This window comes from Kryptolebias marmoratus, linkage group LG5 (genome assembly GCF_001649575.2).
Source record: "Kryptolebias marmoratus isolate JLee-2015 linkage group LG5, ASM164957v2, whole genome shotgun sequence".
Lineage (NCBI taxonomy): Eukaryota > Metazoa > Chordata > Actinopteri > Cyprinodontiformes > Rivulidae > Kryptolebias > Kryptolebias marmoratus.
The window spans coordinates 4,406,437-4,420,357 of NC_051434.1; the positions used below are offsets into that span (position 1 = coordinate 4,406,437).

Genomic DNA, 13,921 nt, shown 5'->3' on the forward strand with positions numbered 1-13,921 from the left:
ATGTAACATAGCGATCTATTTTACATGTTTTTAAACCAGTTTAATATTTCCGCCCGGACACATTGAAAATGAAGGACCAACTTCCGTTGCCAACAGGCCCAAAGTCTCGCGAGAAACTAGCGGCTTCCTCTTTGCACGGAACCTACTTCCAAGATGGTGAGTACACTTTACCCTAACCTGAAGTAATTTTATAATCCACAGTCATCCTGTTGTATACGTGTTTGTTTGTTGTTTATAGCCACTTTATAAATTGTGTCCGGTTAATGTGAACCGAAATATGTTAAAATGGTGTAACAGGGATTGATTTTGACATGTTAACTTGTTTCCAACGCTAGTAAGCTGTGGAGACTGAAGCTTTATACCGCCAACACTCATGTCATTTACTATTTTGTGTTTATTACTTATTTATGATTACACATAAGTTGGATATTTTAAAGCACCGATAAGCTGCTGCATTTTAATAGTATTTAGCTCGGTTACACTTGGACATTGTCGGTCTGTTCAATGCTACAGGCGCATGCTAACTATGCTAAATCATACAGAGCCTAAGTTCTTTTATTAACTAGAGCTAAAAGGCTATTTTCTTTAGTATCTTTTAAAATCAGACTCAGCCTGTTTCCTGCTCAGCTACTCGTGTAATAATTCAGTTTGATGTATGTATATTAAGTAATGTAGTGTTCAGTACTACATGCATTCCTGCAGATACTAACTTAGGTTTAGTTTTTGGGCATTCTTGATGGTTTTTCCATCTGATCTGATTGTTTTTTGATTTTTTACAGTCTCTAGTCATCCCTGAGAAGTTCCAGCACATTCTTCGTGTTCTCAACACGAACATTGATGGCAGGAGGAAGATTGCCTTCGCCATCACTGCCATTAAGGTACATTCAATAACATACAGCCAAATGATTGTGACAGATTTGATCTTAATAAGTGGTGGTGGTTCATTTTAAGCTTGTACTGCTTGTGTCCTTGTTAACCGTGCCGTGTGGTTCACAGGGTGTTGGCAGACGTTACGCTCATGTCGTCCTGAGGAAGGCTGACATTGACCTCAACAAGAGGGCTGGAGAGCTGACTGAGGAGGAGGTAAGGACCAGGAAAGCTGCACCATAACAACTAAAAAGCAATGTTTTGTTTCTCTAATATTTCTTTGATCAATTCTTCTCAGAAATGAAGTATTAGATAATAGAATTACGTTAGTACGTAAAGTGAACTGTACTGGCACTGTGACTGTTTGACAGAGATTTGACTTCACTGATGTGGGATTAATTTTCCTCACCATCAGGAACAGGTTGTTTACAGTTTTGCTTTACAGATGAAGTTGCTGTTTCTGATTACGTCAGCACTGCTTAGGTGCTTAACTTTAATGGGTGACCTGCCATAACTGCAGTGAACAGCCATTTTTGGTTTTGTAGCTCTTGAGCCAAGAATGTGTTGTTGTGTGCTGAAAGTGGGGTGATCACAATTAAGAACACTTTCTGCTGCTGTTTGCAACTATCAAACATGATCAGCGTAGCATATAGTTGACCTAAGTAACAAGTGAGATCGATTTCTTGCAAATGACAACAAAGCTGGTTCTTTGTTTTATACGTGAAATTAACTCTGAGCTGACAAGACCTGAAGGACCTGTTTCCCAGTGATTATAATGGGATAATTATGGGCACAATGTGCTTTAAAACATAAAATTCTGTTGTCTCAATTGTCATGTTAAACAATGTATGAAGTTTTTTTTAGCTCTCTAACAAACAAAAAAACTTAATGTAACTTAATATCATAACTTAACAAAATATCCCCAGGGTTGTTTGCCAGGCAACTCTTCTCTCTTGCTGTTAACTATTAAGAATTTATTACAAAAGAGATGTCGAGCTGAAAATCCCAAGGATTGAGATCATTTCAAGTGGCAGAATTTTTATCCTAAGATTGTAAGATGAAGTCTTCTAAGCAGAGCTTAGTAACTAAAACAACAAGACCATCAACAGCTTGTCTGAGCTCGAAGGCTGCTCTAGAAAAGGACAAAATGAACCGAGTGAAAGGTTTAATAGTTGTTGGTGGGCTAAATGTTTCACACTCAGAAGCAAATGTAAATGAGCACCTTTTTGGCAAATATGCTGTTTCTCTTGACAAACTAGATTTTGTAGTGTTTCCTGCCAAAGCATCAAATCTTACTGACTCGTTACATTTTTCAGGTTGAGCGGGTGGTGACCATCATGCAGAACCCTCGCCAGTACAAAATCCCAGACTGGTTCCTCAACAGGCAGAAGGATGTTAAGGATGGCAAATACAGTCAGGTAAGGGAGCAGAAACTAGTCAAGTTATCTTCCAGGCTTCAGTGATTTTGGACCCTAAACCACACTGTTTAAACTCCGAAGCCTGGCCTGTTGAATGACGACTAACATTTCATCGTTGGTTTCCTCATTCAGGTCCTCGCCAACGGTCTGGATAACAAGCTGAGAGAAGATCTGGAGAGGCTGAAGAAGATCAGGGCTCACCGTGGTCTCAGACACTTCTGGGGGTAAGAGCTGATGAAGTCTTTAGCTTGGACAGTTTGTCCAGATAAGAGGACAAACGTCAGCTCTGCATTATTTGATCCTCTTGTTTACCTGTAGCTGCACTGTCCTAGTCACACAGATCTGGCATGTTGGTATCTCTGACAGCTAAAATTAAACTGTTTCAGCCAAAAGATTAACCTTTACAGGGCTTTTAAGGCTTGTTTAGGCTTCATAGAAAAAGAGACAAAGGTGAACAGAGGAGATGGTGCAGAGAGCCTGTCCTGGAAAAACTTGAATTGCTGATGAGTTTATCTGAGAAATTAATTCTACTCAATGCACGCAAAATGAAGTCATTTCTGTGCTCATTATAGAACTAACACACTGCTGTCCTGGAAGCAGAGCATTTCCTAAGCTGTCCTCTTTCTAAATGTAAAAATGACAACTTTGGATTTCATTTCAGGAGGGGGAATCTAACATCAAACTTTTATTCAAAACTACTCATTTTACTTTGATAGTCTCCCCTTCTGGAAAATCATTTATAAATACCTGGATACAGCCCTGTTTATAAAGATGTCCAGAAGGGCTTTAAATACAGGAGCTAATTTATCGTTATGTTCGAGTTAGAATGATTGCAATAAATCTGTTCTAACTTGATCTTGTTTCTCTCTTGTTTGTCCCTCCTGCAGTCTGCGTGTGCGCGGTCAGCACACAAAGACCACCGGTCGTCGTGGTCGCACTGTCGGTGTGTCCAAGAAGAAGTAAACCCCCCCAGCCCCCCCATATGTTTCAATAAAACACCACAGTTCACAAAAAATGACTTGTTCTGTGTTTTTCTTTTCTTTAGTTGAAATGATTCTGGATTTTTTCTCAATAGCTGAAGGTTTAAGAGTATCCAAGTGGCAGGTGTGTATGAAAGGAAATGAATACAAATTTAAAAAAAAAACAACTTAACAGCATTTTCAAAATTTGGTTTATTCTGGATTGTTAATAGAAGAGTACATTTTTATAAAGAAGGAATAATATTGCATTCTTATACACATTCCCTATACTGGAAGTAGGAAAAGATGGCAGCAGGGAATATAAAGTGCAAAAGAACAGAATAAGCTGAGAGCTGAACTTCATCAACTCTGATTAAACCTTTAATCAGGCTTATGGCTTATTTTAAGGGAAAAGATTTCATGCAAACTAAGAAAGAAAAGTATGAATTAAACTGATGTCAATGGAAAAAATAATTTGGCCTGAAACATTACTATTTTACAAGGAAAATAATGATCATCCTCTACATACAAAATATAACTGAGGGGGAAAAAAAACTGCACAACTGACATCTTTATTAAAAGAAGCTGTGATACTGAGTGGAAGGTTCCGCTGTGTCAAAGAATAAGCTGCTTATTTACAGAAAAACAGGAGTTCTAGTTGCTAAACTGAGGTCTGCTTTTGTAAAGTTTGCAAATTTAAATTAGTAAATGAGTGTCCATCATGTAGTGACAAGCTGTCCCCAAATAAACCTGAGCTTCAATCCCAGCTCCCCGTAACGGTAACGAATTCACAATTTGATTCAGCAAAATCAGAGTAGACAATAACAGTTTATGTAAAATGGTGCATTAAAAAAATGTGTTTTAAAGCAGAAGACCAAAACGTAAGAAAAAAATCGACATTGTATTTGACCAGATAGACAATTCAAACTTTTCTATGAAGGGATATAATCACAAATGTATTTGAACCAAAAATAAATATGCAAAAATCCATAAAACCAAAGAATTTAGTCATCAGTGATGCTAATATAAAAGGAGAAACCATGACTTAGCAGGTTAGTTAAACTAAAACAGAGAAGGAACCTCATGTAGGCGAGGCAGCACAGAAAACAGCCTTCTGTTGGAATCAAGTCAAATATTTGCTGATTTTTTTAAATTTATTTATAAAGCATACCACCATTCAATTACCAGCAGTTCTTTCCTCTTTTCTGCTGTTACCAAGTTTGTTTCTCACCCTTTGACAAATCCTCCTTCCATCCAGGTCAAACGTCTCATTTTCAAAATAAAAGCACGCAAATGAAATCAAACTGTTCTTTTTAATGCTATCATTATTAACAATCAGAAGCTGATCCTGATCTTGCTGCAGGTGAGATAATGTGGGTATAAATATTTGAGGTGAGATGGAGAGAAAAGCAGCCCGTTGCCCTTCCTCACCCCTCCTGCTGGGGAGGAGACTTCTGCTGCGGCGGCGGCGGTGGTGCCGGCAACTGCGGCGGCAGCGGCTGCGCTGCTTGTGGCTGCTGCTGGTCTTTGGTGGGAGCGTAGTAGAGCTCCAGAGGCTTCCTGACCTTCCAGTATTTCTCGTTGACCAACTCCAGAGTCAGAGAACCGTTGAGGGTCTGAGAGCAGGGATGGGGTGGATGGAGGTAAACAGAGTCAGGTAAATAAACAGCAAACTGTTCCAAAACTAACTCTGTTTATACTTTGTTTTCATGTCCATTTAATTCAGGTTGTTAATTATTTTTAAGTTATTTATGCAAGACTCAGTCTTAAACCATTTTTGTTTCCATACTGAATATTAAAAGTAGTGGTACTCACTGAGAACTGTCCTCCCCTCGTTGTGATGTAGATGGTGTATTGTTTCTCGCTAATGTTCCCCAGAGTTGTCCCCTCTCCGCTCCTCGACGTTTCTCCAGTTTCACCTCCTCCCTCTGCTCCTCTCTGTCCCCCTCCTTCCTCCTCTCGTCCCCTGTCCTCTGCCTCTCCTTCCGTCCTTCTGTCCTCGAGAGCGATGCGTAGCGCCAGATATTTAGAGAGGTGGTCCACTGTGGCATTGGCTGTTGTTTTCACGTATCTGTGTGAAAATACATATTTGAAGATGCATATTTGTGTTTGGGACTTCTGAAACTTCCATCCATCCATTTTGAAATCTCAAGTCTGTTTCTCTGTCAGTTTCAGTGTCAGTTTTTTGGAATTATGCTTTACTGTTTTGACTCAAAGTATGGCAATCTGTTTGAATGTTGAGACCTGCACCTCCAACAAGTCTGTATCCAAATCAACAGGTGCTGAACTCTGACCTGGGTAAAATCATCCTTCAAAAAGCGACCTACCTGGTCTGGTTGTAGTCCTGGGCGTGGACCAGCTGAGGGTGGGGTCTGAACACCAGCTCGATCTCCGAGGCCGGCCTCTCCTTGTTACGTCTCAGAGGAGGAGTCGGGCTCCCGCTGTCCGCCTCGGGGCCCGAGCCGTCGTCGGAGCCTCGCTGCCGCTTGCGGCTCGGCCCGGCTTCAGGGGGGGTCTGACCGCTGGGGTGGGGTGTGTTTGATGGCGCCGAGTCGTGGGACAGGTGTGAGCGGGAGTCGCCATTATCCTCGCCACCACTGAAGGTGGTGTTGTCACTCTCCTGAGTGGGTTTCTTCACCCGGTGGTTCCTGAAGGGAGTAAACACATAAGAACAAGAGCCTGATTTTAGATTTTTTCTTTTAAATTTATATAATGATGTTAAGTCATGCTTCTGTAACTAATAAAAAGCATGTTTGGTCTCAGAATGTTCTCTACTTCTAATATTACTATACAATTATCTTGAAGGTTTGCAATGGACTGAAAAATACTCAGTAAGTTATGACTATGGCAAAACCAAACCACAAGAGGGCAGCAGAGAGCTGATGTAAATGTAAAAATACCCTGAAATTCTGAGCAAGAAACGGTTGTCAGGGAAACGGTCATAACTCGGTCATACACACAAAACACATCATTCAGATGAATTCATTTTAACTGACAGTTTCTATCAATAATATCATTTATCTTGGTTCTTATTAAACACTGCACTGATACTGATACTAAAGAACATGCAGAATTATGAGCCTTAAAAGTTTTATTAGCTATTAGAATATTAGAGTTATGTTTGTGTTTATCCTACCATATACTTACTCTACTTTTAATAAAGATAATTTATTCAAACTAGGTCAAATAATAACCTAAACCTGCCCTGTGACTGAAATCACAAAATGTAATTCTAACTGGGATATTTCAGTTATCTTTCTGGGAGGCTTTGAGTTGATCTGTTCTTACACTGGTTAACCCGTTAATTCAGAAAAAGATCTTTTCTTTTCAAACAAGAAAGTAATTTTGTAGTTTTTTGGTGTTTTGATTTAATAGACAAGTAAATGGTTCTGGATTTGATTTTAAATGCAGCTCAGTACATAACTTCAGTGGATTTATTAAAGCCAGTATTAATAATATCTAAATCCATCCCAAATGGCTCTTTGTTTTACTATGCTAATTAGTCAAAGATGAAAAATGGATGGTTACTTCAGAATACACAGTACAGTAATATTGTTTTGTTTTTTGTCTGTTTGAAGATACACACACACACACACACACACACACACACACACACACACACACACACACACACACCGCCTCTCAGACCTGTAACGGGCCTGCTGGCGGAGCCCCTCCTCTATGCTGGAGCTCAGTGCTTCCTTGTTGTGCAGCCTGTTGAGCCGCTCCAGGACGCTGCGCTGATGAGCCTCATACTCGTCACGGCTCGGGTAGATCTTAGAGATCAGCGCGTCGAAGTTTGAATCTCTGCGCAGCGAACGTCTGGAGACCAACTTCTTCCTGCAGGTGGGGCACTCCTTGTTCCTGAGAGGTCACAGCGAAGAATCACTTTTAAACACAGCATCATTACAGAAAAATACGTCAGCAGATCTGATAGTAATAAAGTTATTTTTCTACATACGGAACTTCAACAAGCAAAGACTGAATTAAATACATGCAGCCTAAATGACAACTAACAGTAGTGACGGCTGCAGTGCGTTTACCCGGATCGCAGCGCGGTGACGATGCAGTCAGAACAAAAGCGGTGCAGACACTCTTTGGTGGTCATTGTGTTCTTCAGCATGTCCAGACAGATGGGACACATCAGCTCGCTGTGCAGCGAGCGAGGAGACACCGCCACCTCAGTCCCGTCCACGATGGCCTCCTGGACACAAGAATGGCCAAATTATCAAACACGTGACAATAAAATGCTTTATTTGTTAGCAGCTATTTCTTTTAACAGCAGGTTTAATAACATCATTCCTAACAATAATACATTATTATCCATTTTAAAATCTTTGACAATAAATGTAAATTACTCAGGTTTCAGCTTTTACCACAGTTCTTGCTGTCCCAGAGCCTTTAACCCTGATTTTAACCTGAACTACTCTGAAATAGTCCAACCAGTATGACCAGAACATAATTATTTTGCATGTTTTTCATTTCAGACCTGCAGTAAAACTGACTTTATGCATTGGTCACAACGCTTCAGGCTTGTCATTATTTTTTAGGAGATTTTGCTTCAAACTTACCTGTGGGCTCCTGTGCAGCTCGTAGAGACTCAGCTCCCACGTCTTACTGGGAGTCTGCACATTTACTGGAGCTGCCATGGCTGCACTGAGAAGGAGAAAAACAACAGAACGCTGATTATTACTCTAGGTTATAATATGTTTAACAAACACCCAGTTTTAAGTGTCTTCACATATTCCTTCTGTAAGAAAAATGAGGAAATTATACTCAGTGCATTCTAATGTAATTCCAGTATTCATACAGATGTTTTATAATGCTGTATTTGAACCTAGCAATGTCAGTAAGAACCAATTTCTGATGCTAAAAACGATCCTCTAAGATTGAATATAAAATATCCACATTGTGAACACCAGACTCACAGGGGGAAGACAAATAAGTGAGACTGGAAACCCAAACTTCTTGTTAATTCAAGGTTGGCTCTTGTTAAAATATCAACTCCAACAAATTTAGAGTCTGACTGAGGAGAAGCTCTGCACAACTACCTCTATCATCAGATTATAACCTCTGATAGGGAGCCTATCAGCGAGGAAAAAAAAGCCTCTTTAGTAAATCATAATTGTTTAGAACTGGAGCAAAAATAAAGTCAGAGTTAATGCATGCTTGTTACAAGTTTATGAGCTTAAGCTTGAAACTCTGCATCTCTAAGTACAGAATTGAGAACGCTCCTCAGATAAGAAGCAAAACTTGGTCCTGCTGTCTTCGACTGAACGTGATAGGATTATCTGACCTGGAAGACTGGGTGTCTTCATATCATATCAAGATAAAATAGGATGTAGAAAATCTCTGGAAAAGCTTCACAAAATATCTTGTATTTAAACATGAAGGTTGTGAAGATGACACTCTTCAGTGTTGTGTAATTCTCAAGAAAGAATGAGCTACATTTAACCACTAATACTAAATTTAAAATGCTGCATAGATTAGCACAACCAGGTTAGACCTCTGAGCCAGACTGATGGATTGTTGTTTGATATCAACCTATAAACAAAGGCATATTGATATGACAGGTAAAAATATGCAACACAATGTAGGAAAAGAATGAGAAATATTTGTCTCAGCACTTTCTGGAGCATCGCAGCTGGGCAGACTGAGGTGCAGAGTCAAGAACTTCACTACAAACTGAATGCATAAATGATTTATCCTTTTACTCCATCGATCTAACTCAGATGTTGTAAATATATATTTAATATACTGCCTGTAATAATCAAAGTTCCAAGTTTGGAGCTTCCTAAAAGCCTCCAGATCAGGGATTAAAATTCACTCATGTTAATATAAACTGTGAAATGGTTAAAAAAAGGACAAAACTTTGTCTCTCATTGATATCTTATGATTAATCTGCAGCCTGGATTGGAATCAGCAAAAGCCTCATTTGGTTTGAAAAACGTGGAATATAAAATTAGTAAACTGGTTAAACAAAATAAAGAGAATTATCTACAGCCTGATGCTGTTTAGGAGTAATTTAACAACGTGGTGACAACAGAAAAAAGCTCTTTAGATCATATTTAGGAGACAGGAAACAATTTAACTTCAGCAACGAAAGCTGAGACTTTACCGCGAAATGTAACATGAATTAAGTTTGTAAACTTTTATCTTATTCGAATAAGGCGGAAACCACAGTAGTTTACTTTTTATAGATATAAAACCGGGGGTGTTTAAGCACTGTGGAGCAAAGTTAGGACTCACCTGATGTGAACTGACTGACAGCTGAGGACACACAAACAGAAACAACCTTCTTCAAGAAAAAAAAAATCCAAACTACTCCCTAAACCTCTTTATAAACCCACACCGACGGTTGTTGCCCTCATCTGTCTTTGCAGAATCAGGAGAGAGATTTATGAGCTTCGACTGAGACCTGTTAGGAGAATACGGAGACCAAAATAATTAGGAACGCAACATTTTTTTTGAAACAGCATCTGCTAGTTAGCATTAGCTGTTGCCATCTTTCTCAGTGTCTTCTTCTCGCCTTTAGCCCCGTAAGCTGGTCGTTCGTTCCAACCGGCGCTGACCCCTAGCGGTCAGCTGATGTATTGCAAAAGAAAATACACAGAAGAAACTGACCTTAAAAAAGAAAGACAAAAGTTTAAATTATAAAATAAATACGCATTGTGCATTACTTTAGACCTATATGTATATGTTTAGCTGGACTATTTTGCAGCAGATAGTGGCAAAGTAAGTAAAATTACATATCTTAAAAGTTTAAAAACAAAGCATTAGGGTCATTAGGGTCTTTGTGTGCCTCCCTCACAAGAGAGATATTTTGGTCACATACATGAAGGGGTGAATTAAAGAGAAAATGACTGTGTATTAAACTTAATGCTCTATTGTAAGTTTTAGAAAACTGAAATCTAAGACCTCATCTGTTTAAAGCCGATTATCCTTGTTTGATATAAATAACAAATATTGTTCCATGAACCTCAATTACCACTACTTTTTCATAAGTAGGTACTTAAAATTTAAATAAAAATTTTACTTACAGATGTGATATACTCCTAAAATAGGCAGTTTCCTCATTTAATATATATTCTAAGAAGTCCTTCAAAATACTTTTTTTAGTTGTTTTCCTCAACATAAAATAACAAAGCCTATACAGATATTTAAAACATAAATAACATAAAAAATTGTTAGGATAAAAAAATGTATGTTTCTTCACATTGCCGAGGATTGTGATCAGTAATTAAATATGCAATAAAATGACCATAATATTGTGCTTGATAAAATGCCATATTAAACCAGGTGTGACTTTAAAACAAGAACACTTTCTATTAATGATGTGACCAGTTAAATTAAGCATGAAATTGTGATTACATTGTGCACAAAATAAAACGTGAGAATCTGCAGTCCTCCTGCAGCAGCTGCTCTTCCTTCCTGCTGCAGGCCTGACCTGGAAAGAATGCAGGCAGTCAGGTTTAACCGCACCGTCTGGACAATTATATTGTGTTTGTTCTCATGAATGGCTTGGAATTATTAGCTGTCTTTCAATACTGCCCTAGGCATACGCTGTCATTTAGGCAAAAAATTGTATTCTTTTTTTCTAACGGCCATGTCGGCTGGTTTCGTTACAGACAAAAATGACTACAAAAATAAGAAAACATATCTAATAACAGAAATAGATTTAGAAATTCTTTGTCTTCTGTTGATACAGTATCAGTATCCAGACAGGTAAATGATACTTAAGGTCCATGACAGAGAATACCTTGCTCAGTGAGTTCTTCACTGATTTAAATGTCTTCTGTGCATTTTTTTTTTTGGCTTGATGTATGAACTTATCTACTCTGCTGGCATCTTTGGTGGGGATGCTTTCCCAGCAAAAGAAAGCATGAAGGCTCTCATCATGATAAACTTTACTGAAATCAATTTCTGCAATGATACAAGCCAAAAAGGGTAGCTGTTGTCTAAAAAGTGGAGTAATTCACACAATATATATGCATAATACACCAGTTTTATTTATTTGTAATACTTTTGTTTAGGTAACGATTTTTTTTCTGCCACTTTGGCTCAGAGCCAAATCACAAAAAAATCATCTCAGGGAATTGTATAAGAAGAGAGAAAAAAAGGTCCAAATCAATTTAGTTCATAACAGATCTAGATTCAAATCCAACTGGAAAAATGAACATTTTCTGAGAAAAATGCACTGTGAATGCTGAATGACCTCACTGACCCTCACTGAAACTTGTTGAAAAAGCCAAAGAGCAGAACGAAAGCAGCAACAATTAGAAGAAATGAGGAAAAAGTCAGAATTCAAGAACAAAAGCTAAAATGAGCAGAACAGTGAAAAGCCAGAATGTGCAGAATAGTAACTAAAAGCTAAAAAGAGCCAAACAGAAGCTAAAACCCACACATTAGATAAATACGACAATTAGCAGAACACTAGCAAAAGGATAAAAAGAAACAGCAAAACAGTCGCAAAGACTAAAATCAGCAAAACAGTAACTAAAAATGAAAACGAGAAGTATAACTAAAAGCAGAAAACCATAGCTAAAAGCTAAAATTACAAAAACATTTTTATACTTGAATGGTTCAAATAGCAAAAACTTATGCAGAAGTAGTTTGATTGCAAAATAATAAAAAAAAGTACAGAAGACGCTATGAGCAGGAAAACATTAGTGTCATTGTTAACTCGTTATAGTCAGTTTAACCTACTCATAAAACACAATCATATTCAGTGTCAGTGTATTACAAAATGCACTGAATATTCACTTTGACTCATTTCCTGGAGTATGAAAGAGTCAGTGGTTAACAATGGAAAACAATGGTTCCTTTTTAATAAAAAACAAAACAAAACAAACAACTTAAGTGTAACTGTAACCGATTTGCATATACTAGCTGGATGTTGAGAAAACAGGAAACAGACTTGGATGAAAAAAACATGTTGCAATTAAATAAAAGGAAAGCACAAAATATTGCAAAGCATGAAAGATGACACACAACGACCTCTCATTTGAGAAGCTGAAATCCCCAAACATCCTTCTTGTTTCAGCTATACAAATTACTGACACGAAGACATGCTAATCGATCTCATTTTAAACGTACACAATCATGAACTTTCAAATATACACAAACCACAACATGCCTCAAAGACTAATGAACTACAGAAAGTACAAAGTGATCTGAGGCTGGAAGGGTGTGCTTTTTGTGAAGCTGACATTTATCTTTGTTGCAGACGGGAGCAGCAGACAGGCTTTTAAGTTCTTTACTTCAAACAGATGAGCTGACCGCAGAGTTCCAACATTTCTTTTCTTTTTCTTTGATCAAAACATTCATGACGATGATCTTCATCATGAAACTGGTGCAGAAACTCAGCTTCAGAAATTATATTTACATTTAGACTGTGTGCAGAAATTAATCCAATAGTTTGATTACTACTTCTTGGACAAAGTTCCTTCAGTTTTGGGATTTCTAATTTACGTTTATAACCTCACCTTTCACTTTTTTTTTGTGTGTGTCTTTCAAATTGAATAATATTAAAATAAAAGATATAAAACAATACTTTTCTGGGGCAGTAAAGCAGCCCCAGATCATAGCAATTCATGAAGAAGTGAAACTGGGAAACTCCAATTTCACTTTTTTTGTAAATTGCTTTCAACAGTGGTGTCCTCCTCCGTCATCTTCTTTAGCTCCTCTGATGCTACGATCTGACACCGATGAACCTTGACCTCAGAGTTCACCTCTAATCTCTTTGGACGTTGTTCTGGACTCTTTTATCATTCATATTATCTGTCCCTTCAACTTGTCATCAAATGTGGACATGTCCAGGAAGGTTGTCTCCAGTCCTGTGGACCTTAAACTTCAGAATAATCTGTGCAGCTGTAGTCAAAGGAACATCCAGCTGTTTGAAGATGATCTTATGGCCTTTACCTTTAACATGGTGCTCCATGATTTCCTTTCTAAGCTCCTGAGACAACTCTGTCCTCAGCTTTCTGTGGTTCATGGTTAGTGCAGTACACACCATGATCTGAAACAGCACAGTGACTACTTTATGAAACTCTCTACTTGACTTTTCCTTTTAAAAATACAGGCTGACTGAATATGAGCCTGAAAATACCTGTGATGCTAATTACACATATTTTTTGACAATAGACTACAAACAAATGTATCCGTGTCTCTTTATAAATATGGCATTAATGAGAACACAAATGGTGTAAACTTGTAATATAGTATGTTTTTTCCTCATTTATGACTATTCTTTTTGTTCTTTGCAACAATTATAAGATAAATATGCTAATAAGAATTGTCTTAATTCCTGAGATCACCTCAAGACCCCTAACTTCATATTTTATAACAGTGGGGCCCCCACGCCAACTTGGGGAACCATTAAGTAAAAGACCATCAGATTTAAAAACAATTCTTTTTTAAATTACATTTTCTTCCTTTTTTGCAACAAATAGTGCAGAAACAAACCCAAAGTAGTGCTGGGAATACATAAAACAAAACATATAAAGACTTTCAACATATTAATTACAACTATGACTGGAATTTAAAAAACAGAAATTCAAAGCGCATACTAAATACAATGGTGTCTTGTGCAATAACATAATGAAAAAACAGGCATATTTAAAGTTCAGCAAATAACTCTTCAGGGTGTTGGAGAAGATGAGGTCAACCTGGTTGAAA

At 37.9% G+C, this 13,921-nt stretch overlaps 2 protein-coding genes across 2 annotated transcripts; one reads left to right on the forward strand and one right to left on the reverse strand.

Moving 5' to 3' along the window:
- Window positions 1–84: 84 nt before the first annotated feature.
- rps18 (ribosomal protein S18) lies at window positions 85–3,300 on the forward strand. Its single transcript, XM_017441435.3, has 6 exons — window positions 85–156; window positions 780–878; window positions 997–1,083; window positions 2,184–2,285; window positions 2,418–2,509; window positions 3,173–3,300. Exons 1-6 carry the CDS (start codon window positions 154–156, stop codon window positions 3,246–3,248), a joined length of 459 nt encoding a protein of 152 aa, XP_017296924.1. The 5' UTR covers window positions 85–153; the 3' UTR covers window positions 3,249–3,300.
- A 133-nt stretch (window positions 3,301–3,433) lies between these two features.
- On the reverse strand, window positions 3,434–9,773 carry LOC108251218 (E3 ubiquitin-protein ligase RING2-A). The gene is made up of 7 exons (XM_017441434.3): window positions 9,494–9,773; window positions 7,816–7,900; window positions 7,288–7,448; window positions 6,893–7,108; window positions 5,572–5,892; window positions 5,060–5,315; window positions 3,434–4,860 (listed from the first exon to the last, which is right to left on the reverse strand). Exons 2-7 carry the CDS (start codon window positions 7,891–7,893, stop codon window positions 4,672–4,674), a joined length of 1,221 nt encoding a protein of 406 aa, XP_017296923.1. The 5' UTR covers window positions 7,894–7,900; window positions 9,494–9,773; the 3' UTR covers window positions 3,434–4,671.
- Between the last annotated feature and the right edge of the window lie 4,148 nt (window positions 9,774–13,921).

Coding starts and splice junctions, on each gene's coding strand:
- rps18 (XM_017441435.3), top strand. Junction 2,286..2,417: donor AGGATGGCAAATACAGTCAG/GTAAGGGAGCAG, acceptor TTCCTCATTCAG/GTCCTCGCCAACGGTCTGGA. Junction 2,510..3,172: donor GGTCTCAGACACTTCTGGGG/GTAAGAGCTGAT, acceptor TCCCTCCTGCAG/TCTGCGTGTGCGCGGTCAGC.
- LOC108251218 (XM_017441434.3), bottom strand. CDS start 7,893: ATGGCAGCTCCAGTAAATGTGCAGACTCCCAGTAAGACGTGGGAGCTG. Junction 7,109..7,287: donor GTCACCGCGCTGCGATCCGG/GTAAACGCACTG, acceptor GTGACCTCTCAG/GAACAAGGAGTGCCCCACCT. Junction 5,893..6,892: donor CGCCAGCAGGCCCGTTACAG/GTCTGAGAGGCG, acceptor TACTCCCTTCAG/GAACCACCGGGTGAAGAAAC.